The following is a 25,222-nucleotide window of genomic DNA, read 5'->3' as shown; positions in this document are numbered from 1 at the left end:
ACATATAAATCTCTGAAATATTTTTGAGTTTTGAAGTATGGTAAGGTGGAAAAAGGCATAATTAATCAAATTTAGGGACAGGTTTTTTTGGGGGAAGCATATTTAGTATAAATGAACTTTGATTATTTTATGTAGTTCAGATTTTTCCTCACAGATAGTAGGTTCCTCATTTTTCAAGACATTTTATATTTGACTGGAACAATTTGAAGAAAAATATGTACAATTCTGTAATTTATCTGCAACAACCTCCTTAAAGAGGTCTAAGCAAAAGCCACAAAAGAATTGTTTAAATCCAATTTCTGTTCATACAGTATTGATATAATTCAGTTTTAATAGAAGATTCACACATTCAGATCCATTTAAGATGGAAATGAGGTGAATAGTAATTTTTCCTGACACCTTACAATGGAATCTGTGCCATTTAAAAAAATCTGATATGTAAGACTGATCATTGTCAAAATGTATGTCACCTTGAGGTGACTATATTTAGTATCGACAAAGGAATGCATTATCTAGGTTTTTGAACAGTATTTTTCCCCTGAAGTTACACTTGAAGTATTTAGGTTAGGGTTTCATTTGTGAAGAAAATGAAAACTGAATATGTGTGTGTGTACATATATATGATTAATTGGGGATTTATTCCTTAGAAACCAAGTGGATGGGAATGACATAGTTCATGCAGAAAAAAAGTCAAATGTGCTGTTATCTTTGAAACTCCCTAAAGGCAAATAAAATACTGTTTAAATAAAAATATAGCCTAAAAGAAAGGAAACAGTGCAAGTAAATGTAGAAAAGTATGTAACAGATGGGCGACGTCTAAAAGATTTTACAAAAGAGAGGACTCAGTACATTTAATAGTGTGTAGGCTGTACACACGCACACACAAATCTTGGTAGTCTGTAATTTCAAGGGAAAATGATCTACAACATTCTTAACAATTTCACACATTTCTGTTCTTATTTAATCAGTCTGTGATCTACATCACCTATGTAGTTTCTTTCATGCTCTCTTTCTTCTGGTTTTACAATAGCAAAATTATATACTATATATACTTGGAACTACTGTTTTCTTTTCCTGTTTAAATATTCAGGGCATAGTTTGGTATGACTTGAAGTACTATACTTTATGCTCCAGAATGGGTAGATCTATACCCAGAAATTTAACTAAAATATTTAAATTTTAGTCAGATTTGTTTTTCATTATAAATACACCATTACTGTCTGTATGCTTACGAACAACGGAAGGGGAGTGTCTCAAAATCTGGCACACCTACTGTTACTATTTTGATATATTGCCCTCTTTTCCCTATGGCTATGATTTTTTTTTCCTTGCACCCCCCTATGTGAAAGCATCTGATGCAATATCTTTTATCTAGTAACTGTTCAATAGCTGGTTCTTTTGCTTCCCCTCCCACTCCCATTTTTTCCTCGTTATCTCCTCCTTTTTGCTGTCAGACTACAAGACAGTTTGGGGCTTCCAGGTCATGTTCTGAGGTTGGTGGAATTTGATTTCCACCTTCTTTTCCGTGCCTCTTCCCCATCCTTTTCTCCTCTTTGACTGTGCCTACCTCTTTCTGGCCAAAATTGGGCTCTCCTTTGTCTTCATTTTCTTAGTGCTGCCTGTTTATTTAGATCGGGGCCACAAATTTGCAGTCCAAAAGCCACTTTCAGCCACAGACATGCTTAAAAATTGGTACATTTTATATTAAAATATGGATTCCAAGCCTCTCTTGAAAAATTGGAAGAGCTTGGCAAAACAAGGTCCACATTTCTGCATAGAAAGTTCCCTGGAACTAAGCAGTGCTTGGGTGCTCCGAGCACACACTCTCCTTTTCTCATAGCCTCCAGCATTCCCTGTTTTACCGGTACACCTAGCCATCACTCGTTTACGTTACCTGTCAATTCCACCACATAATATTAACTTGTATTACCTGATCCTAGACACTTGAGTATGAGGTCCCTGGTCTAAGTGTTAGGGCAAGTCTGAAGTTATGATAGGATGGAAAGTCTGCTGGAGTTGGCATTTGGAATCTGGACTTCAAATGTCATAGATATATTTAGGTTAGCAACCCTTCTCTTAAAACAATGTGATCATAGGGATGGGAAGAAGTTAACATTTATTGACACTAATTGCTAGTGTCAATTTGAGTTGGAAAAGATCATGTATCGTTAACTAAAACAAAATATTTTAACTGGTGGGATTTCAGAAAGCTTGGAGGAGCTATTTTGGGAAAGAAATCTTTCCTAGAAACTCTTGAATAATCCTACTCCTTCCCATCCTAGAAGTGTTTTTTTAATCTTTATTGTATTTTTTTCCATTACCATTTAGTCCTCTCATATGCCTTCCCTCCTAGAAGTGTTTAGGAGGGTTTAGAGGATGGCCATAAGGGTGTTAGCTACCCGCCTGCCTCCCCACGGCACCTGTCCCCAGCTGTGTCCTTCACTGAAAGGCCATCATCCACTTGAAGAGAGGGTGAGGAGGCGCAGTCTCCTTCACAGGCTACCACAGCCATTTGCTTGGGAGGCCAACTTCCTGAAACCCCAACTTCTGTTTTTTTATGATGTCTAGTTTGATGCAAATTCCATTTTTTCTTTTCTATTTCATTCATTCATTCATTTGCGTAAATTTGTCATAGGCCCTCCTATTGGAGATATCAATCATAAGTTTTATTTGGGTTGATTTTGGATCAGACAGTCGTCCGGTTATTTCTTTGTCATCCATCCACTCACTCAAGTATGAATTGAGTTTGTACTTTTACTGTGTCCTAGTTGTTGTGTGAGACACTAAGGACAGAGGATGGAGTAGAGCACAGTTTTGACCTTTCAGGAGCTCATAGTATGGTGAATGCCCTTTGAAAAATATCACATCCACTCATATGAATGCAAAGTATTATATATTATTAATACAGAACACTGTCAAGGCAGGTGGAAAGCAAGATTCTTGGTTATCAGTAATGAATTACATATGGGTAAGGAAAAAACTGTCACTATGTCAAGTAGATAAAACTAGGATCTAATTTCATATTTTGACTTGTGATGAGGTTTATGGTAGGTTTTATAATATAATTTTTAAAGTATAAGTTTATACCTTTATTAATTAAATTTAATAAAGTTGCATTATATTTAAGTTTATATTTCTTATTCAAGTCAAAAATGATAAAAAGTTAGGCTCACATTTTGTGAAGCTCAAAACAATGTTGTTATTTGTCCCAAAGACTATAAAGAGGTAGGTTTTAACAGTTACTTGTAGTTAGGTGTTCTGTGTAAAACCTTAAAAGTTTAAACAAGTCATAGACGTGATGTAGATTTAAAGCTGTCACTGTCTTGACAATTCTATTCTCTTTGATAAAGCAAATAATACATTATTAACACAGCGAAACAGTTATTGTAAATTATAGATCTGTGATTTAAAATTCTTCTGATTCCTGCTTTATTTGCTTTTGAAATGTTTGAATTGCATATCAAAAATCAAGGAAAATTAATTACATTCAGACAATTGAGAGGTCTAACATAGGTTCAATGAAATTCTATAATAACATCAGCATACATATATTTATTTTTTCCTTTCTTCTTACTTTTTCAACTTTTTTTTACTGTTGCTCAAGTACAGTTGTCTCCATTTTCCTCCTACCACTCCCCACACCCCAGCCATTCCCACTTCCCACCCTTGATCCTACCCCCCTTTGGTTTTAGCATACATATTTTTCGATAGATCTCTTGTACCTAATATTATATTCTATTATGGGACTTATATACTGTCTCACAGCTTGAACTTCATACTTTAATACTCAACCTGGAAATTATTTTATTACAGCCTACAAGTATACTGTATTGTTGAAACATTTTATCAGGCCACTAAGTCATTTTTAAAAACTTTTTAAAGCTTGTCTCACTAATTGTTGTGCCAGTTTATAGTAATTAGTGTTACTGTTGGAGATTTTATATATATACATACATACACACATACATTTACTGTTTTGGATACTTAAATTAGGTAAAAATGGAGAATAACAGGGAGAAATGAGCGGTTGACTAAGTCAGGAAACCTAGAATCTAGTTCTTTGTTCTGCCACTGTGCAGCCTGCAACCTTGGATAAGTTATGGAGTCTGTGCCTCCCATTTTTTCATTTGATAAATGAAATGATTGGACTAAGTGATCTTTAAGGTCTTAGATAATAAGCTCTAAAAATACATGTTTCTTAATCCAGGGATAACCAGACACCAAATATAATTCTAACAGGTAGTAAAACATGCTGAAAACTGAACTCATTTTCTGATCCCTCACATATACTTTTAAATTTAATCTCAATTAATGGTAGTGGTGTCCCCCCATTTGCTTGAACTAAAAACCTTGAGTTAATTCCTTCTAGAATTTCTGTCCTCCCCTCTCTCTGTCCAAATCTAATCAGCCAGTGTTCTTCAATAACGCCCCACTACAATGTGAGTGCCATGGACACAGAGATTTGTCTTTTTGTTCACTTTCGTCTCCGCACAGCCTAGTGTCCTGCTACTTTACTGAATTCACTTATTAGTGCTAGTAGTTTGGGCGGAATCTGTAGGGTTCTCTGTATATAGTATCATGTTATCTGCAAATGACAGTTTTACTTCTTCATTTCTAATTTAGATACCTTTTATTTTTTCTTGTCTGATTGTCATGGCTGGGACTTTCAGTACTACATTGACTAAGAGAAATGAAAGTGGTCCTTCCTGTCTTGTTCCTGATTTGTAGCTTTTGCCCATTAAGTATGATGCTGGCAGTGGGTTTGTCATATATGGTCTTTATTACATTTAGGTATATTCCCTCTAATCCCACTTTGCTGAGAGTTTTTGTCGTAAATGGGTGCTGGATTTTATCAAATGCTTTTTCTGCATCTATTGATGTGATCATGTGGTTTTTGTCCTTCATTTTGTTTATGTGGTGAATCCCATTTATTGATTTGTGGATATTGTACCAACCTTGAATCCCTGGAATAAATCCCACTTGATCAAGTTGTACGATCTTTTTATTGTAGTCCTGGGTACTGTTTGCTAATATTTTGTTTGATTTTAGCATGCATGTTTTCAGGGATATTGGCCTATAATTTTCTTTCTTTGTAGTGTGTATCTGGTTTTGGAATTAGGATAATGCTGGCCTCGTAAAATGAGCTTGGGAGTCTTTTTTCCTCTTGAATTTTTTGGAATAGTTTGAGAAGGATAGGATACAAAATGTATGAGATAGACTGTGAAATCCAGTAGCTTTGTTGGGAGCAAAAGCCCCAAGGCACCCTGAGATCGCCTTCCCCTGTCTCTGCCTGTCAGCTGCCTATTAGGCTCAGTCACTGAAAGCACCTGGGGCGGCAGTTTAGTTGCATGACGTAGGTCTCACTGTGTCACCAGGTAGGCACGAGTGGTATTCGTCAGACTGATACGGGTTCAAACTCAGTGCCTGTGCTGGGTCTGAGGCCACTGAGCAAATATCCCAGGGTATGACAATTCTAGTTGCCACCCCCCACTGGGTGCTCACAGACTTTTGTGATGGGGCAGGGACTCAGGGAGTCATCAGGGCAGTGCCAGCAGAGTTTATCAGGCTCAGACAGACCAAGAAGTTTTGGCCATGTGAAGGGAAGGCTCTGCACTGGTTGGGCATACAAGGGAAAATTTTCCCCACCCTAGAGCCACAAAACTCAGTCTGTCTCAGATTCTGCCAGGAGACAGATCTCAGCAGGGTGGAGCTGCTGGGAGTCAGGAGGGTGGGGCTAGTGAATCTCCTATGAAGAGGAGGTACTGCCAGGCCTGGGGAAAGTGGGGTGAGTGGCCTCCTCTCCAGAGCCACACAAGTCAGTCTGTCCCGGATAACGCACAGACCTTGGCAGAAGCCATCAGGACTTTGAAGGGTGGGGCCACTGGGAGCCCTCATGACGGATCTACCATGAAGAGGAGGCACCAGTCAGGTTCACAGGAAAGTGAGGGGAATAGCTCCCACCTCGAAGCCACACAACTCAGTCACTATCTGCCCAGACCTCTACACATTGGCCCAAGCAGCTGACTTCTCAGCAGTACACAAGCTTTGTAGGTTGGGGCAAGGAGTCTGGAGGGGAGGGGCTACTGTTTTCCCCCAGGCTGATGCCATGTGGAGAAAAGTGCTCTACCTGAGAAAGATAGTGTCTGGGGTATCAGAGAATAACTCAGCACAGGGATCCTGGAGGTTGTCTCTTCAGCTCTTCCCCAGAGTCACAAACCCCAGTGTTTGCTCATGAGACTCTAGTCTATTTCACCTTCCCTCCACCAGAACCCAGGATGAGTGGCTGCAAATGAAACTTTGTGCATCAGCCCTTTAAGAGGGCACTTATGTCTCTACCAGACTTTCGTCTCCTTCTGGCAGACAGAAACCCCACCAATCTTCACAGCCATATGTTATGTGGGCACCTCTTCCTGGCTCTGGTACTCTGGGCTGGGGAGCATGGCTTGGAGTTGAGACCCATACTTCTCAGGGAACCCCTTTAGCTGAGATATCCCTCTGGAAACTCAGCTACTGCCTGTGGGAGGAGGGCCAGCCTATTTTGTGCCTCTGCCCTTCCTCCCAGTCTTGATGTGGCTTCTTCTGTAAATCCTTGGTATAAGACTTTTATTCAGCTAGTTTTCAATTGGTTATTCAGGTTGCTTGCTCTATATTTTAGTTGTAATTCCAGTTTGGTCCTGGAGGAGGTGAGTGTAACATCCACCTACTTCTCCCAATCTTGAATATTCTCTCTAGTCATTCTTGATAACATTTCAACTGGTTTGCCTGAGATTTTAGACACTTAGAAAAGTGCAATGGCTGAATTGCATTGCTGCTGCTCCTTTAAGGTGGCCACAGACATTGCATCTGCCTGCTCAGACAGAAAAGTCACTTAATACTAGATTAAGAAAAGTCTGAGATTCCAGATATAAAATCCTTTGGCATTCAGGTTACTGAGTACAGAAATTAAGTTGTTAAACTAATCTTCATTTTGCATTCTAAAATACAGTGAGGGAGTGAGTACTCAGTCTATTTCCTTTTTGGAGTGAAACCTGACATGAATTGATAGAATGTTCTTTACTGTAATTAAGCAAGTCTCAGAATGTGGTTTTAGAATGCCTGGAATCCCCAAGATCCTTTTAGGGGCCCACGAAGTCCTTCTATTTCCAATTTCATATCTGTGTGAAGCCATGTTTTCTTTATATACTTCAGTTAAAACAACATATCACAGTAATTTTGATGAAGAAGCAAGTATGAGAATGTACCTGTATTTTATTATGCCAGATATTAAAAAGATGAACAAAGGAAAAAAACACAATAAAAAATAAATAAGTAGAAAAAATTTTAATATATTTTTTTAATTTTTAAAGATTTATTTATTTATTTTTAGAGAGGTAAGGGAGGGAGAGATAGAGAGAGAAACATCAATGTGTGGTTGCTGGGGGTCATGGCCTGCAACTCAGGCATGTACCCTGACTGGGAATCGAACCTGCGACACTGGTTCGCAGCCCGAGCTCAATCCACTGAGCTACACCAGCCAGGGCTAAAAATTTTTAAGAAGATGTACAAAAATGTTATCGCCATTCTTTATTCTGTACAGACATTCCAGGTCTTTCCTCTAATATATTGTAGCTTTTTAAAAAAATTTACATTTTATTTATATATGTAAGTTAATTTTATTAAAAACTTCATCAAGTGAGAACAGTTTGGGGTTTTTTTGAGTGGTTACTTTAAAGTCTTCCCAAGAGAGAATAAAAGACAAGAGATTGCTCTAACCAGTGTGGCTTAGTTGGTTGGGTGTCACTGGTTGGGTTCAGTCCCCAGTCAGGGCATATACCCAGGTTGTGGGTTCAGTCCCATCAGGGTACATGCAAAAGGCAACCAGTCGACGTTTCTCTCTCACATTGATGTTTCTTGCCCTCTCTTTCTCCCTTTTTTCTCCTCTCTCTAGAGATAGATAACAATCTTTAAAGAAAAGAAAAGGCAAGAGGTAATGGGGCTTGCTTCTGGACATAATTATGAGGGGACCGGAGGATCTACTACGTAGTGCCTAGGATGTGGTTGTTGCAGCTGGAATAGGATTTAAAGCATCAAAAAGTACTTGTGTATTATGCTGACATAGATATTGTACAAAATAAAGAAACAGACGTTGTATTGTTGAAGACCATGGAAAACACTGATGGTTGTTGAAGCTTGGTGATGGGTACATGGGGGTTACTAATTATATTGGTTTTTCTAATTTTATATATGTCTGAAATTTCATAATAAAATGTTAAATGAAGAAACTGAATAAGATTGATACATCTGAGATATTTAATGATACAAAAATATTTTATATCTATGCTAGATACATTTAGAAGACTAAGTATATTTAGAGGTGTCAGAGACAGAAGGAGAAAACAGATCCATGCTTAGGTTAAAGTGGAGAAAACCACCATAACTATTGTAATTAGTTTGGGAAAATATACTATTTGTGAAGATGTGGCTTAAGAATTGTTTTGGAGGTGGAAAAAGTCTGTTGAATATATTTTTCTATGTGAGGTCTTCTGGTCAAGATGGAGGTGTAAGTAGACACACTTCACCTCCTTGCACAACCACAAAAAAGAATTACAACTAAATCTCACAACAAGTAACACCCAGAACTGTCAGAAAATCAAACTGTATGGAAGTCTGACAACCAAGGATTTAAAGAAGCCACATTCATCCAAATGGGTAGGAGGGGTGCAGAAGTGGAGATGGGGTGGAGAGACACAGAGATGTGGTGTGGCATGGAGAGGCAGTGGCAGTGGCAAAACAGGCATGGACAGTCCCATGTTAACTTGTGGTAGATAAAAATCTGAAGGGATACCTTGGGAGCCAGCAATCCCAGCCTTAGGCCAAACTGCACAGCCTAGGGTCCCAGTGCTGGGAAGATAAATTCCCATCACCCTGGCTATAAAATCCAATGGGGGTTGGGGTGGTGGAAGAAACTGTTGGATTTTCAGGAAATGTCTCTTAAAGGACCCGCACCATCTTAAAATGTATGTAAACCCACCCACTCTGGGATTTAACACCAGGAAAACAGCTGGAAGGACGCCAGTTGCATATGGGGAGTGGGTGAAGTGACTAGAAATGGGATGAGTGCCTGGCAAATCCCAGAAGCCAGGTAGTGGCACAGTCCCCTCTCTGAGCCCTCCCCACAAACAGAACCACAAAGAGTGAATCGGGTTGCTCCACCCTGGCGATTATTTAAGGCTCTGACCCACACAATTTACAAGTGCCTTTTACGGGGAGTCAAAGCAGCTCTACCCAATACACAGAAACAAACACAGGGAGGCTGTCAAAATGAGGAGACATAGAAACGTGGCTCAAATGAAAGAAGAGGTCAAAACCTCAGAAAAAGAACTAAATGAAAAGGAGATAGCCAACCTATCAGATGCAGAGTTCAAAACACTGATGATCAGGATGCTGAAATAACTCACTGAGTACAGCAACAGCATAAGGGAAGAAATAAAGACTACACTAAGTGAAATAAAGAAAAACCTACAAGGAACCAATAGCGAAAGGAATACAAATGAGCAATTCAAATGAATGATTTGGAATATAAGGAATAAATAAACATTTAACCAGAACAGAAAGAAAATACAAGAATTCAAAAAAACAAGGATGGTATAAAAAGACTCTGGGACATCTCCAAATGTGCCAACAACCAAATCGTAGGGGTGTCAGAAGAAGAGGAAGAGCAAGAAATTGAAAACTTATTTGAAAAAGTAATGGAAGAAAACTTCCCTAATTTGGTGACGGAAATAGACATACAAATCCAGGAAACACAAAGAGTCCCAACCAAGTTGGGCCCAAAGAGGATCACACCAAGACACATCATAATTAAAATGCCAAAGGTAGAACATAAAAAGAATCTTAAAAGCAGCAAGAGAAAAGCAGAGAGTTACCTTCAAAGGAGTAACAATAAGACTATCAGCTGATTTCTCAAAAGAAACTTTGCAGACACGAAGGGACTGGAAAGAAATATTCAAAGTCAGGAAAAGCAAGGACCTACATCCAAGATTACTCTATCCAGCAAGCTATCATTTAGAATGGAAGGGCAGATAAAGTGCTTCCCAGGCAAGGTAAAGCTAAAGGAGTACATCATCACCAAGCCATTATTACATGATATTTTAAAGGAACTAATTTAAGAAAAAGAAGATAAAAACTATGAACATGAAAAAGGCAACAAGTTCACAACTACCAATACCTGAATCTAAAAAAAAAAACCAAACAAACAAGCTAAGCAAATAACTAAAACCAGAATAGAATCTTGGGTATGGAGATCACTTGGGAGTGGGGAGGGAGAGAATAGGAGAAAAGGTGCAGGGGTTAAAAAGCATAATTGGTAGGTACAAAATGGACAGGGAATGTTAAGAATAATATAGGAAATGGAGAAACCAAAGAATTTATATATATGACCCATGAACATAAACTAAAGGGGGGATTGCCAAAGGAAAGGGGGATACTAGGCAGAGGGGGGAGGGGGAAAACTGGGTAATTGTAATAGCATAATCAATAAAATATACTTATATATACATATATATTTTTTCTATATGAGAGATTGAAGGAATGGGAGGAGACAAAGGAAACTGGAGAATTTGCAGGAACATGCAGAAAGCCTAACAAGCCCAGATGAGAATTTTAGTTCTGACCCATGATACACTGTGCAGTGCATATCCTCAGACCTGGAGTGCAGACTAGAGTTAAGGAGCACAGAGAGGTAGAGAGGGCAGTGGTCGACTAGAGAGCCTAGCAGGCTTGGTGAAGGCAGAAAGAATGGTGAACTGTTTACTCTGTAAGAAGATACTGAAAGAATCATGGCTAAAAGTTACTCTGCAACTTTTAAAACCTCATTTAACTAATAATGTATACTTAAAATCATTATTCTGATAATATTTATCAGTGAAGAACTTCGAAGCAACTGCATTAAAAGAGCTTCCCTACAGCTACTGAAGTAACTTCGTCCTCACCACACTTGGATTCTGGTACCTAGTGAAAAGGGTGCATAATTCAACAGTGTTTATCAGGATTCTGAAGAAAACTATTAAACTTAATACTTTGAATTTTATGGCTTCTCATTTTGTAACTTTATTAAAATGATAGTGATACAAATGAATATACATATGAGTATTTCTTACAAGCATAATGGTGAAATTGGGGGAGGGGATAGGGCCTGTGTGCTCCGTAAAGCAGCAAATTCTACGTGAGTTTATGAGTCAACACCTCATAAGTTAGGTGTTGACTAATGTTTGTAAAAGTATGAAAGTGGGGAGACATGACATAAGGAGTGAAAGATTGAACATTTGGAAATTGAGAGTTTCCAAAAGATTAACTTTAAAAATTTCTGTTAATGTCCAATAGCAGATTTAACAGTAGAGTACAGACAGTTTACTAAGGGAATAAAAGTTGGGTCAAAGGAATGGGACCTTTTAGACTTCTCAGTTCTGATAAGTACTACATGGATATTGAAAATCTTTCCATGATAGCTTTTGGGTTTGTAATTAAACGGGCATTGAGGTAGCACGGGAAAGGAACCATCCCCTGCAATCTGGGAAGGGAGCATAGAGTCCACCAGATGTACAGACGAAAGTCTGGCTGGAAGTAAGAGAAGTGCAAGATGTGGACTGAGAATGGAAGTCGTTATGTTAGGCTTCTAACTGGAAGGCTGGGGTATGGAGCATGCTGCCTTCTGGTCTGTATCAGGTGTGGTTGATATTAGAACCCTCCCTGTGTTTGCAGATAGCAAAGCAAGCTGGACAAATACAAATCCTATTCTAAAGTTTTTATTGAAAGTTTTTGCCAAGAGGCTATTAACATAACAGGGATCGTGTCTGTGTATTCAGTGCTGTATCTCTCAATGCTTAGCAGAGTGCCTAGCACATAGTTGATGCTTAATAAATATTTGTGTAATGCATGGTATATTCTATGTCATATTCCTGCATAATGATAATTATAATAGTCATACATTATATCCAGACACTCCTTAACTCTTTATAAAGTGCTTCATCTTGAAACTGGCAGTATTTACTTACTCGGTAAACAATTATTATATACGAGTCTTCTACATGCCAGACACATGCTAAGTGCCGTAGATACAGAAGTGTACAAAATACGGTCTCTGCTCTCAAAGAACTCACATTCTGGTAAAGGAGATGTCATTACCATACACTGTGGTACATGCTACAATCAGGGTAAGCACAGGGGTGCTATAAAAACACACAGGGGAAGCACCTAACCTAGTCTTGTAAAGTCAGAGAAGGCTTCCTGGAGAAAGTGACCACTCATCTAAGATCTAAAGGATGAGTCGGAGCTAGCTAAGGGATTAAGGGAATGGGCAGAACATTAAGCCGGGGGAGCCAGCTGTGCCAATTTTCAGGTGTGCCCATATTTCAGTATGGGTGTCGAATGGGAGGGATGTACTGAGAGAGATGAGGATAAAGAAGTAATTTAAATTGCCAAGGTGTGTTGAAGCACTGAAGAAAAAGTATAGAGTGAAGAGAAAAGAGCCAAGACTAAAACCCACGGCAAACACAGGTAAGAAGTGGAGAGAGGCAGAGAAGCCCTCCAAGGAGCCTGGGAAGGAATAGTCAGAGACGTGAGAGCACAGGGAGGGAACGGAGCCACAAGCAAGGAGGATTTCAGGAATGGAAGAGTAACTGAGAGAGTCAGATGTAGCAGTGAAGCTCAGAAGGAAGGGAATTGTCCATTTTATTTGGCAATGTAATGAGAAAATCCTTAATGTGCCTATTTTACATATAAAACTGAAGTTCACAGAAGTTACCTGGCTTGTCCAAGACAATACAACTAATAAATGACCTAAACAGTAACTCTAATTCAAAATTTTCAGGCTATAACTCCACTGTTTCTATCATTGCTTCTTAATGTGTTTGAAAAATCAACAATTAGTGGGAAATTATTATTAGGCTATATTAGTAATTCTATAAATAGCAATAGTTTGCCATAAAGGTCCTTAAAGCAACAAAAGCTGGACAGCTCAAATTATTTTGAATTAATCTTTTATTAAATTGAAAAATGCAAAAGATTGTAAATTTTTGTATGAGGGTTTATGAAAAGTTATGACAAGATTGAACCTGTATATATCATTTGTTCTGAATTTTTACTTCAAAATACACATTCTACCACTAATAACTATGATCATTTATATGTTAAGCAGCTGTTATTTAGTCCAAGACATGGTCCCTAGTTGGTTGGTATGAGAAAGGGAGACTCTGTCCTGGCCATTGTGGCTCAATGGATTGAGCACTGGCCTGCGACCCGAAAGGCTGCCAGTTTGGTTCCTGGTCAGGGCACATGCCTGGGTTGCGGGCCAGGTTCCTGGTTGTTCAAGAGGCAGCCAATCGCTGTTTCTCTCCCTCTGTCTCTCCATCCCTTCCTCTCTCTCTAAAAATAAATAAATAAAATCTTTTTGAAAAGAGAGAGGGAGATATCCTTGGCAGTGTAGAAGTTGAGTGTACCCTCCTGGGAGGAAAGACATTAGTATTTAGGGCATCGTAGAGTGAGGCTGGAGAGAGAGTAGGAGGAGACAGAAAGCAGAGGATTTAAGGGAACTGAAAATTTTTAACTGCAGTTTAGAGAGCATTATGGCTTCATTCCTTGATTAAAGGACTTCCACCGTGGATTTATGATTTAGTGTTGAGATTCACTAAAATGTGACATTCAACTAATGTTCGAACATTTCAGAGTCTATGTCATGATTTTGTTGGAATCAGTTAATACATTAAAAAGCCTTCATAAAACTAAAATTCTCACTGCCATTATACAACTAAAAGTGAATTTGGTTGCTGTAGGAGTACCGAATGTTAAATAATGTTAAATCATGTTCTGTTCTGTTGTGTGAAATAATGTTCTGTTAGATAAGAAATTCAGAAGCTTTCTGTACTTTTCACATCATTAGCAGAATGATGAACTATATCAATATTTTTCTTAATCGAAAGAATGCCAGATGTGTGAATACTGTTACTTGATTCTTCACTGCCACTATTTACAAAAGTGAGAGTGCTAACTTGCATGTCACTGAAACGGGTACTTTAATAATCAGAGATGAAACAGCCCCTGACTCGATTGAGCATGAGTTCACTAAATGAACTCTAAACCACAACCATCTGAGATAGCTGCATTGCATTTAGTACCTGAGAAGAAAACCTAACTGTGTTCTGCTTAACTCCAAGTAATTCCAAGAGATTAACTGCCAGCATGTATCAATTTAAAAAGAAATAAAGTAGCTTTAAAAACTGTGGCACTCACATGGGGCAAATCTCTCTTTCTCAGTTATCCATCACCATGTTCTCCCGCTTGTCGCCAGCTAAAGATGATAAATTCACTAAATATAGAGAATACTATCAGGCACGTTTTTGTGGGCTTCCAACACATTTCTACTGCCCAGAATTGTGATTCTCAAATAATTGTATTAAACTTTCCATCACATACACCAGTAGGTAAAACCTGATATACTAGTTGGTGTTCCCCCCAAACCCCCTTCCCCACCAGACACTCTGGTTGCACCTTCCTGGCATCAGCATAATGCAGTGGGTAAGAATGCAGATGCTGTAGAAAGACTGCCTGTTGTTATCCTGTGTCCACCACTCATTAATGGTGTGATCTTAGGCAAGTCACTTGATTTTTCTAAGTCTCTGTTTTCCCAGCTATAATAATTTACAGAAGACTTCAAATCCTATTAGATAAACTCCAAAATATTAGTCTTGTACTAATATTTTAATAAATGTTAAGTTATCAGGCTTGGATTTTTTTTCGAGACAGGGTTTGATAATAGAATTTTCTTAAAGGGTTATTGTGTAGAGTAAATGAAATAATGCTTGTCAACTATTTGGCACATTACCTGGCATACAATAAAGGCTTAATAAATGTTAGCTTGGATTATTTTCATCATTCATTTTTTTCATGTCATGATCAAGAGGTGTGTTAGGGAGATGATGGGTTTAGATTAGGTGATGCAACCTGTACCATCAACCTTGGCTTGCACAGAAACACCACTGACTTAACAATGGAAATACACTGTTGTTTCTACTGGGCAGAGTCACACTTTTTAAAAGTTGTCTCTAAAGGAACCCTATAAGTATTTATCTGCCTTAGTTTGAAATTATTTTCTTCAACATAAAGCTATGTAAGAGATATGAGTCCTATTAGTTTGCAATTTACACCTTAAAAAACAATTCCATAATACAAAAAAGCAAATAAACTTATTTTGCTAAACTTTTTTATCCTCAAAAGGTAGAACAGAGCAAACTGTCGGCAAAGGATCACTTCCTTGTATTTTAACCAAAAAAGTTAAGGGTTAATACTGTTCAAATTTTCACTGACTTTCAAAACAAGAGCTCAGAATACTGAAATGACATTTAAAGAACTATTCTAAGTGGTTTTACTCAGTAAACTTCAAAAAGGTAATCTCATTTTATTCTAATCCTATAAATAAGTCGAGATATAATTTGAAGGTTTTGTTTAAAAAAATTATGTGAAGAGAGCTGGATGATTCATTTATTTTCCTGACTATTCTTGACAGGCTGATTCTTCACTGTCACCAAAGCACATGGTTTTCTTTCATTTCACCAGGGAAAAAAGTCTTCTTGAAGTGCACTCTGGCCAATTAATTTGGCTAAAATTACCAGTCCTCATAATCCCATGTGAGACTACTTAGATTTTCTTCATACCCTTTGGTATTACTTTCTCAAATTACACCAACAATATGCCCGTGTGTGCTCACTTGCAGGGAAATGGAGGTTTTTACTGAAGAGGATACATGGTAGTGAGGGAGACCATGAGTAACGAAATGAATCAAAAGCATTGGTACTTACTAATGTTAGGTATGTTTCTAGAGTCTTTACATACGTTATCTCATCGAATCCTAACTAGGAAGCAACAGAGTTGGAACTTGGATTTAGGTCTGATTATCCAACTGTGGTAACCAGAATGGAAGGTGAAGGCTTGCATTAGTATGGGGGCAATGGAAGTAGTGAAGTAATAAATAAGAACAGATTTGAAAGAAACATTCACAAATCTTGACCATCTATTAAAATTCAGGAGATACAGAACAGAAACCAGAAATAACTCTGAGGTTTGAGAAATGATGAGAATTAAGAGTATGTTCTCTTGGTTATACAAGAAGAAACATCTAATAGGTAACTCTAGATAGGAGTGAATGGCTCAGCTAAGCAAATAGGACTGGAGCTGTTTGTTATTTTTTATCTCAGGCACATAAAATTAGATTACTCATAAACGTTAGTGAAAAACGCTCATCCATGTATGGCCTGCTTTTAGTAATTGCTGTTAATAATGTGTAAGCACTCACAGACCCATTAAACAACAGCAGCTAGGGTCTCGTTAACAGTTACGTGGAACCAAGACCCACTCACTCCCATCATCTTGTCCCCTCCCACAAAGAAAACTTGAGCCCCAGATGGCTTCACTGAAAACATTTAAGGGAAAAAATGATACCAATTCTGCATAGACTCTTATAGAAAATTAAAGAAGAGAAAATACTTGCCAGCACATTCTTTGAGAGAAGCATTACTCTGTTAACAAAAGCAGGTATTACCAGAAAATAAAACAACAACCAATATCCCTTGAAACATGGATACAAAACATTTTTTAACCTCGTTGTTTATTTTTAAAAATATTTTATGTATTTATTTTTAGACAGAGGGGAAGGGAGGGAGAAAGAGAGGGAGAGAAACATCAATGTGTGGTTGCCTCTCATACGCCCCGTACTGGGGACCTGGCCTGCACCCCGGGCATGTGCCCTGACTGGGAATCGAACCTGTGACCTTTTAGTTTATAGGCTGGTGTTCAATCCACTGAGCCACACCAGCCAGGGCTAGTTGTTTACTTTTTAAATATTTTATTTATTTAGTTTTAGAGAGAGGTGAAGGGAAGTAGAAAGAGTGGGAGAGGAACATTGATCAGTTAGTTGCCTCTTGCACTGCCCAAATCAAGGACCTGGAATGCAAACTAGGCATGTGCTCTGATAGGAATCGAACCAGTGATCTTTCCATCTGCAGGACAATGCCCAACCCACTGAGCCAGAATAGTCAGGGCAGAAACAAAACTTCTCAAAAAAATTTTATCAAATTGAATCTATCAGTATATCAGGAGGATAATGCATCATGACCAAGTGAAGTGGATCCTAGAAACAGAAAGCTAATTTAACATTTGAAAATAAATTAATTCACCATAATAAAGATAAAAACCATATGATTATCTTAATAAACATAGAAAACACATTAGATTCAATTCAACATCCATTCCTGAAATTATGCCAGCACAATAGGAATAGAAAGGAACTTAATCTGATATAGGGAATACAAGGAGAAATCTATAGCTTAAGGAGAAAGCTACGCTTAACGGTGAAAGAACACTTTTCCCCTAAAATTGGGAACAAGGTAAAAAGCCTGCTGTCATTCTTCTATTTGACACTGTACTGAAAGTTCTAACTAGTACAATCAGCCCAGAAAAAAAAATAAAAGATATCCAGACTGGAAAGGAAAAAAATGTTCAAAGATGATATAATTGTCTATGTAAAAAATCTGATGGAATCTAAAAACATTCCCCAATAGAATTAATAATTTACTTTAGCAAAGTAGCAGGATATAAGATCAGAATAAAAATAAATTATATTTTATTATATACTAGCAATAAACAATTATCAGTTGAAACCTAAAAATGATACGATTTACAACAGCATCAACAAATATGGAATTATTTAGGGATAGATCTCACAGAAGATATGGAAGACTTGAAAGCTGAACACTACAAAACATTTCTGAAAAAATGCAGATGTAAATAACTGGAGAGACATACTGTATTCATGGATCAGAAGACTTGGTGTTATCAAGATGTCAATTCTTCCCAAATTTATCTACAGATTCAATCCCAATAAACACCTCAGCAGATATTTTTACAGAAATTACAAATATGATTTTGTAATTTATATGTAAATGCAAAGGACCGAGAATACCCAAAACAACTTTGAAGAAGAATGGAGTTACACTACCTTTTTCAAGGCTCATTAAAAAGCTTACTAATCAAGACTATAAGGTACACTAATCAGTTACACTAAACAAAGCATAATGATGAAAGCTGAAAAAAAGAAAGAAAACTGTGTGGTATTGGCATCAAGAGAGACAGATAGATTAATGAAACAGAATGGAGCATCCAGAAACAGACCCACACATACATGATTAATTGATTTTCAACAAAGATGCAAAAGCATGGCAGTGGAGAAATGATACTTTTTTTTTTTCAGTAAATCATCCTGGAAAAATTGTTATCCACATGAACTTGCACCATATACACAAATGAATTCAAAATGGATCAAAGACTTAAATGCATAAACCTAAAACTATAAAACTTCTAGAAAAAAATGTAGGATCTGTTCTTTGTGATTGCAGGTCAGGCTAGTGCAACACCAAAAGCACAAACCATCTAAGTAAATATTGATCTAATGGACTTATCAAAATGAAGAGCTTCTACTCTTCAAAGACCCTGTTAAGAAAATTTGCAAGTCATGTATCTGATACAGGTCTTGTATCCAGAATATATAAAATATGTTTAAAACTTAAAATGGGAAAATGTATAACCCAGTGATAAAATGGGCAGAAGATTTGAATAGATGTTCCACCAGAGAATTTTTACAGATAGAAAAGGAACACATGAAAAGATGCACAATACCATTAATTGTAAGGGAAATGTAAATTAAACCCATAATGTTTTGTCAGTACACACTTTTAGAATGTCTAATATTAAGAAGACCATACGGAGTGCTGGTGAGGATGCAGAGAAAGTGGAACTCTCACACATTGCTGGTGGGAAAACAAAATGCTACAAGCACTTTGAAAACAATTTAGCAGTTCCTTAAAAAGTTAAGCCTATACAAGTCCTAGCCAATGCACTTTATTTACCCAAGAGAAATAAAAAAGCACATATCCACAGAAAGACTTGTACGTGGATATTCATAACAGCTTTATTTGTAATGGTACCTGGAAACAACCTTACTGTCCATCAACAGATGATTAATAAATTGTGGCATATGACAATAGGGAATAAAAGAGAATGAACTATTGGTTTATTTAACAACATGGATGAACCTCAGAATAAGTATGCTGGGTATAAGAAGGCAAGAAATAGAATACACACTATTTAATTCCATTCATAGAAAATTTAAATTAATCTACAGTGACAGAAAGCATATCTGCCTGGTGATGGGGGTGGGAGAGGCAAGAAGAGGAGGGAGGTCGGGAGTGTGAGAAAATGTTGGGCAGTGAGGTATGGATTCATTATTTTGATTGTGCTGATGGTGTCATGGGTACATGCATATGTCAGAACTTATCAAATTGTGCACCTTTAAAAAGTGTAGCTTATTGTATGTCAACTATATCTTAGTAAAGCTGTTTTTTAAAAATTTAAAGCCAATAAATAAATTACAATAAAACTCTAAAAACTATTCAACTAATCCAGAACTAGGCAGGAAAAGAATAATAGAGGAACAAAAGAAAGAGAGGGCAAATAGGAAACAAATAGTAAATGGTAGTGTATGCATATAAATAATTACATTAAATATTATTAGACTGAACACTGTGAGTAAAATCCTTTCTGATATTATCAGAATTTTAAAAAGCAAAGTCCAATTACATGCTGTATCCAAGAGATGTACTCTACATGTAAAGACAGAGGTGGGTTGAAAAGAAATGTCTAGAAAATTATATACCATGCAAACTAAACTTAAGAAAGTTGATGTGGCTATTTTAACATATCAGATAAGTTCAAGGCAATGAGGTAAGAAGAGGGAAATTTCATAGTGATGAAAGGGTCAATTCAAACAGAAGATGTCATAATGTATATGCACTTAAAAGAGTATGAAATTACATGAGACACAAACGACAGAATTAAAACAAGAAATAGACAATTCCACGTGGTCAAAGATTGATAAAGCTAGGCAAAAAAAAAATGAAGAGATAGAGATTTAAATAACATAATGTACTACTTTGACCTGGTTGATATTTATAGAATAATACACCTAATAACTACAGAACATAAATTCTTTGCAATTGCACTAGATACATTCAGGAAGCTATTTTGGGTCATAAACTGATATGAACTTGGGCCAGCAGGGTCCATGTGTTGTGGCTGTGATGAACAAATTCACACAGACTACAGAAGTCCTGTGGAGAAAAAGGGATGTCATGGCTGCTCTCTAAGTGAGAGAGGACCTTGACCCCTGCCTGGACAGTCTTTTATTGCTTTTCTGGGCACATTACATGGAGGATGGTCCTCATGTACTATGCACAGGTTTGCTTTAGGTGATTATCTTTTACAGATAACAAAGGAAAGAATGTTGCTAATTACTTCAAAGAAAAGGATGTTGCAGATCAGGGAGAAAAATGTTGAACTGGTTCCACTCTATACTTGGGAGGTTTAGAACAGACTTTAGGAAGTTACTTTAAAGATATGCAGTAAACATTTGCTGCCTCAATTCAGGGTGAGGGAGTTTTAGCAAAAAGCAAGCCTCATAGCAGCCTAGGTACAATGCAGGTCTGATTCCCCACAGGAAAACCGATCCATGGGCTCGGTTCCTATGTGCTGACTCTCTCCCTCCAGTTTTCTGAATCTGGGGCTGGACTACGCCCACCACAGCCACGTGCACCAGTTCCCTATAATAAACTTGCAAAGATCTTTTAATACCATGCATATTGTACCTTCTGTACCCTAAATATTAGGGAAAGAAGCTGAGGGTTATCATAATTTAGTACTTGCCTGGATCATGTCAGTATATCTTAAGGGGCCATTAACATAGTATTACTGTTGACAAAAATGCATGGCATATTTTTAAAATTAAGTCATTACAAATTCTTATTCAATAACAATATTTTTTTCAGGTGCAGAAATATACGAAGTGTTATAATCACCTCAAAACCACATAGAGCGAACATGAATGACATTTCCCAAAAGGCCGAGGTAAGACTGAGAAGTTAAAGCAGAATGGGGGGACCAAGGCTGACCATAGAACTGCTGATAGGGCAGCTGTGAGTGGAGAGCTCATACTGAGAAGGCATTACTTGGCATAGTAACCCTGCCAAGATATAAAATATACAAAGAGGTAACACACATAGGCCGGTCTTGGGCCCAGCATTTTTTGGGTTCTAATATAGGAATGGTGATTATTAAATTCATGAATGTGAACGTGACATGGATATGATGGGCAGCATTTTGAGTAGAGTTTTAATGTCTTGGTAAGTCTTAGAAGTATTTTTTTCCCAGAATTAAGAAAATGGGTTTAACATATACTCTTAGGAGAAAGTAGTAATTCACTGTCAGGTGTGGGTCCTTCTGAGCATTGCCCCCAGCAGCTGCAATAAATCTTCTTGTAGCCATTTTCTGATTCTTGGCTGAAGTTAAAGAGAATTGCAGTAAGAAAAGCTCATCCCCAAATTTGGTGACACCCCAAAATTATAAACTTAAAAATCCTTAAGTGGCCAAGGACACCATAAGTGGATAAAACAGAGGCTGGGTAAGCCACAGATTAATTAAGCAATTTGCCATTATTACTGGGAGAAAGGGTTTGGTGTCCTGAGACACTGAAGCTTTATTTACTGAAACTTCTTTTAGAGATCAGCTTAATTTTCAGAAATGATGCAAGTAATTTGCTTCCCTGGTGTCATAGTGGAGGAAAATCTTTTCTCCAGTCTTTTACCAGATGCCTCCTTCTTTGGGGTGCTCTTTTGGGAATTTTCCTCTTAGATCTCATCCAACTTGGAATGATACAGCTTTCTTGTTTAATATTGGTTTGTAGAATTTCTGGGTGGGCATTGCAGCAGTAACAATGTAAGTCACTGCTTGTGCACAAAGACACTGGCACACCTAAGCCACAAATGAGGAATAAAGAACTGTCCTTCAGCTTTGCCCATATTAGGCATGGAGACAAATAAGAATATTAATATGTGAATTAGGCTTTAAACTTTAAAGCCCACACTTTGGTTTATTTTCAGCTTCATCTAATGTATTGAAATTAGTGTCGGTATCTACTAAGTAAGTGATGGGAGTAGGATGATAAAATACAGCTTGTTTTAAATTAAAAGTCAGTATTCCATTTTTATATTTTACTAGCCTTCAGCTTTAGTGGAATGAACTTACAAAATGGAACTTTTGTACTATATATTAATAACATTTTTAATCTCATATTTTCTATAACTTCCTTTTTATATGTAGACTCAGAAAGTATCTAATCAGATTTTAATGATCCAAATGAAAATTCCAAACTCATTTCTATTTTCTGTTTCAACAAGTATTTCTTATATTGCTTATTCTGATCTATCTTTACCTAATTTCTATCTTATTTTTTTATTTTTTTAACTTTCTTCTCTTTATCTTCCTCTAATGAAGATTCTGCTTTCTTCATCTAAACCTGTCCCAAAAACCTATGTGCCAAAACTTGGCAAAGGTGACGTAAAGGATAAGTTTGAAGCCATGCAGAGGGCCAGGGAAGAAAGGAATCAAAGGAGATCTAGAGATGAAAAGCAAAGAAGAAAAGAACAATATATTAGAGAGAGAGAATGGAACAGGAGAAAACAGGAGGTTATTATATTTTATTCTTGTGCAAATAATCACTTTCATCTTTTAAACTTACATTTTATTATTCACATTAACCACATTTCATATTAACTATAATTAAACTTATTTTATGTATTTAAAAACTAATTTCAAACTCTGTGTATAATGTGGTTTAGTCTAAGTTTGTGGCATATTCATATAATTTATTTAACCATCTAGATTAAAGAAATGCTTGCTTCTGATGATGAGGAAGAGGTTTCTTCTAAAGTAGAAAAAGCTTATGTTCCAAAGCTAACAGGTAAGAAACCTGAAGGGTAATTTGTCAATGAAATTGCAAAAAAGGAAAACAGCAAAATATCAAGCACGTTTCATGTATTCTCAGGAACTGTTAAAGGTAGATTTGCAGAAATGGAGAAACACAGACAAGAGGAACAACGGAAGAGAACAGAGGAGGAACGAAAACGCAGAATTGAGCAGGATATGCTGGAAAAGAGGAAGATACAACGTGAATTAGCCAAAAGGGCTGAGCAGGTATACACTAAATATGAAGTTGGCATTTGCTTTAGAAACTAATTTTACAGAGTAAAACTAATCATTACTTTGACTAGTTAAAATATTTTCACATAACGTGAACCGATTAAATAGCAGATAAGTTGAAAACAAGATCTTAAGCACAAATATTTAATATCAAATGCCCAGAAAGTCAGAATGTGCCTACGCGAAGATTGACTACTGAGATGGTTTTTGTTATATACCATCTTATCATCCTGCCCACATTCCTAACATTGTCCACATTGTTTATTTTTCTTGGTATGTTAAAGGATTTTATAAAGATGTAAGGCAATTTCACATATAAACTATCCACAAACAATAAAATGCTGGTCTTTTAATAGCAATAAATGAATGCTTAGTTATTACCAAACACTAAGGCGTAATTAGCATATCTTTCTACTCAAGACTTTGAGACCAGTTAAATCACATTTTATTTAATAATGGTATTACTAATTAGTTTTAATTTTTTTTAAGTTGGGGATAGTAATAGGAGAGGGGAGCAGATGTGTGGCAGCCATTCCTTTATGTAACTGATGCTCATAGCCACAGGTGACAAATTAGAATAAAGTGTTGTTACTGTGACTTTAGAGTCTCTTAATGAACTTTGAATCCCCATATATTTTAGCTCAGAGCATGAGAACTAAGAGGCTGGTAAGTATTTTTGAAATACTCAAGAATCTGATAGCCAGAAAGAGCTAATCTCTCAAATAAGTACATACAGTTCTAATAGTCATAATTATATTTTCAATAAAGAACCGATTGATTCACAAAAATTTGTTTAATATATTGATATTTGTCTTACATTATAAGTAACCTGTACGCATAGTTGCAAAGATGACAGAAGACAGTTATACTGTTTATGTACTTCACTGGGAAATCAAAAGAGATGATCAACGCCTTGAGGTTTATAAGATAATAGTAGTATTTACCATATTTTGCTATGTATAGTATGCACTTTTTTGCCCAAATTTTTGAGGGAAAAATAAAGATGTGCATTATACATGGGTGGCACTAATTCCATATCTATATAAATGTTTTAAATTATTTTATTTATGCTTATGCACTAAAAGTGTAACTCTAGAAAGCAATAATGATATCTGTATGCAAAATAATACCCTGGAATACAATAATTGGTTTTGTTTCTAAATATAAGTAAATAAAATTGAATTAAAACAGAAGTTTTCTCCTGAAAGTTTGGGCCAAAAACGTGGGTGCGCATTGTACATGGCAAAATATGGTAACTCCTAGAATTGTAAATAAGATTATGTGAGTTAATAAGTGCAAAGCACTTAGGACAGTGCCTGGTACAAAGTATGGGGGCTATAAGTATTCAGTGTTTCACTTAAATGATAATATATATAGATAACAAAACATTATGGAAACATTTTAGTTTCCTTTCCTTCTCTTGTCAATATTTTAACAAATATTGTAACATAGTCTTCACAGTATACTGTCTCTTTAAAAAAATTTAATTGTGAGATTGCATTTGCCTCTTTTTTTTTGCCTACTCTTTAAGTGCCTTAAACCTATTTGCTATGCTTCTTTCAGCTTCTGCTACCTTTCTAAAAAGAAAAGTGACAGTGAAAGCAAAGCATTTGCCATAGTTGCATGTCAGAAACATTTATTTACCCAGACGTTGCAAATAACCACTCCTGTGGCACCAATAACCACTTGCATGGTGGTAAATAGTGACATATGCCAAATGAATTATAGACAGTAATTGAAAATTCCTTTATTTTATGACTATATGCCACTTTATCTGAGGAAAGGGTGCTATACTACTTTACCTCTGCCACCTCCAGTCGTGAAAGATTAGTATACATTTTGCAATGAAACATCACAAGGGAATAAAATTATAATAAATTAGTGTTATAAATTATAAAAGTAAAATATATAACTACATGCAATTTTATTTATAACCTAAATTATAAAATAAGGTAGTAAAAATATAATTAAAATACATAGTGCTTGGCAGCATGTAGTGGATTGCACGTGGGCTTTGTCTACTTCTTGTTAGTCTTCTGTCCTTTTTCCAAAAGCACTGATTGCTCACTAGACTTTAAAACTCATCACAATCCCAAGCACTGAATAT

The 25,222-nt window shown here is 36.7% G+C and overlaps 1 protein-coding gene across 8 annotated transcripts in view; it reads left to right on the top strand.

Annotated features, from left to right (window-relative positions):
- NEXN (nexilin F-actin binding protein) overlaps nucleotides 1–25,222 on the top strand; it is a 46,452-nt gene that overhangs the window by 1,321 nt on the left and 19,909 nt on the right. For 5 of the 8 annotated variants that reach the window (XM_045835601.1, XM_045835605.1, XM_045835606.1 and 2 more), the window contains exons 2-5: nucleotides 20,907–20,985; nucleotides 22,411–22,602; nucleotides 22,798–22,876; nucleotides 22,961–23,109. In XM_045835601.1, coding sequence (XP_045691557.1) covers nucleotides 20,959–20,985; nucleotides 22,411–22,602; nucleotides 22,798–22,876; nucleotides 22,961–23,109 — 447 coding nt within the window. In that variant the 5' untranslated portion in view covers nucleotides 20,907–20,958. The remainder of the gene's footprint in view (nucleotides 1–20,906; nucleotides 20,986–22,410; nucleotides 22,603–22,797; nucleotides 22,877–22,960; nucleotides 23,110–25,222) is intronic. The other 3 variants (XM_045835607.1, XM_045835609.1, XM_045835608.1) reach the window with 1 other exon arrangement.

Source organism: Phyllostomus hastatus, unplaced genomic scaffold (genome assembly GCF_019186645.2).
Source record: "Phyllostomus hastatus isolate PE091 unplaced genomic scaffold, TTU_PhHast_1.1 phas_contig_209, whole genome shotgun sequence".
In the NCBI taxonomy this organism is placed as follows: Eukaryota; Metazoa; Chordata; class Mammalia; order Chiroptera; family Phyllostomidae; genus Phyllostomus; species Phyllostomus hastatus.
The sequence above is the reverse complement of the archived record's forward strand: the minus strand, read 5'-3'. Positions and strand labels throughout refer to the sequence as shown.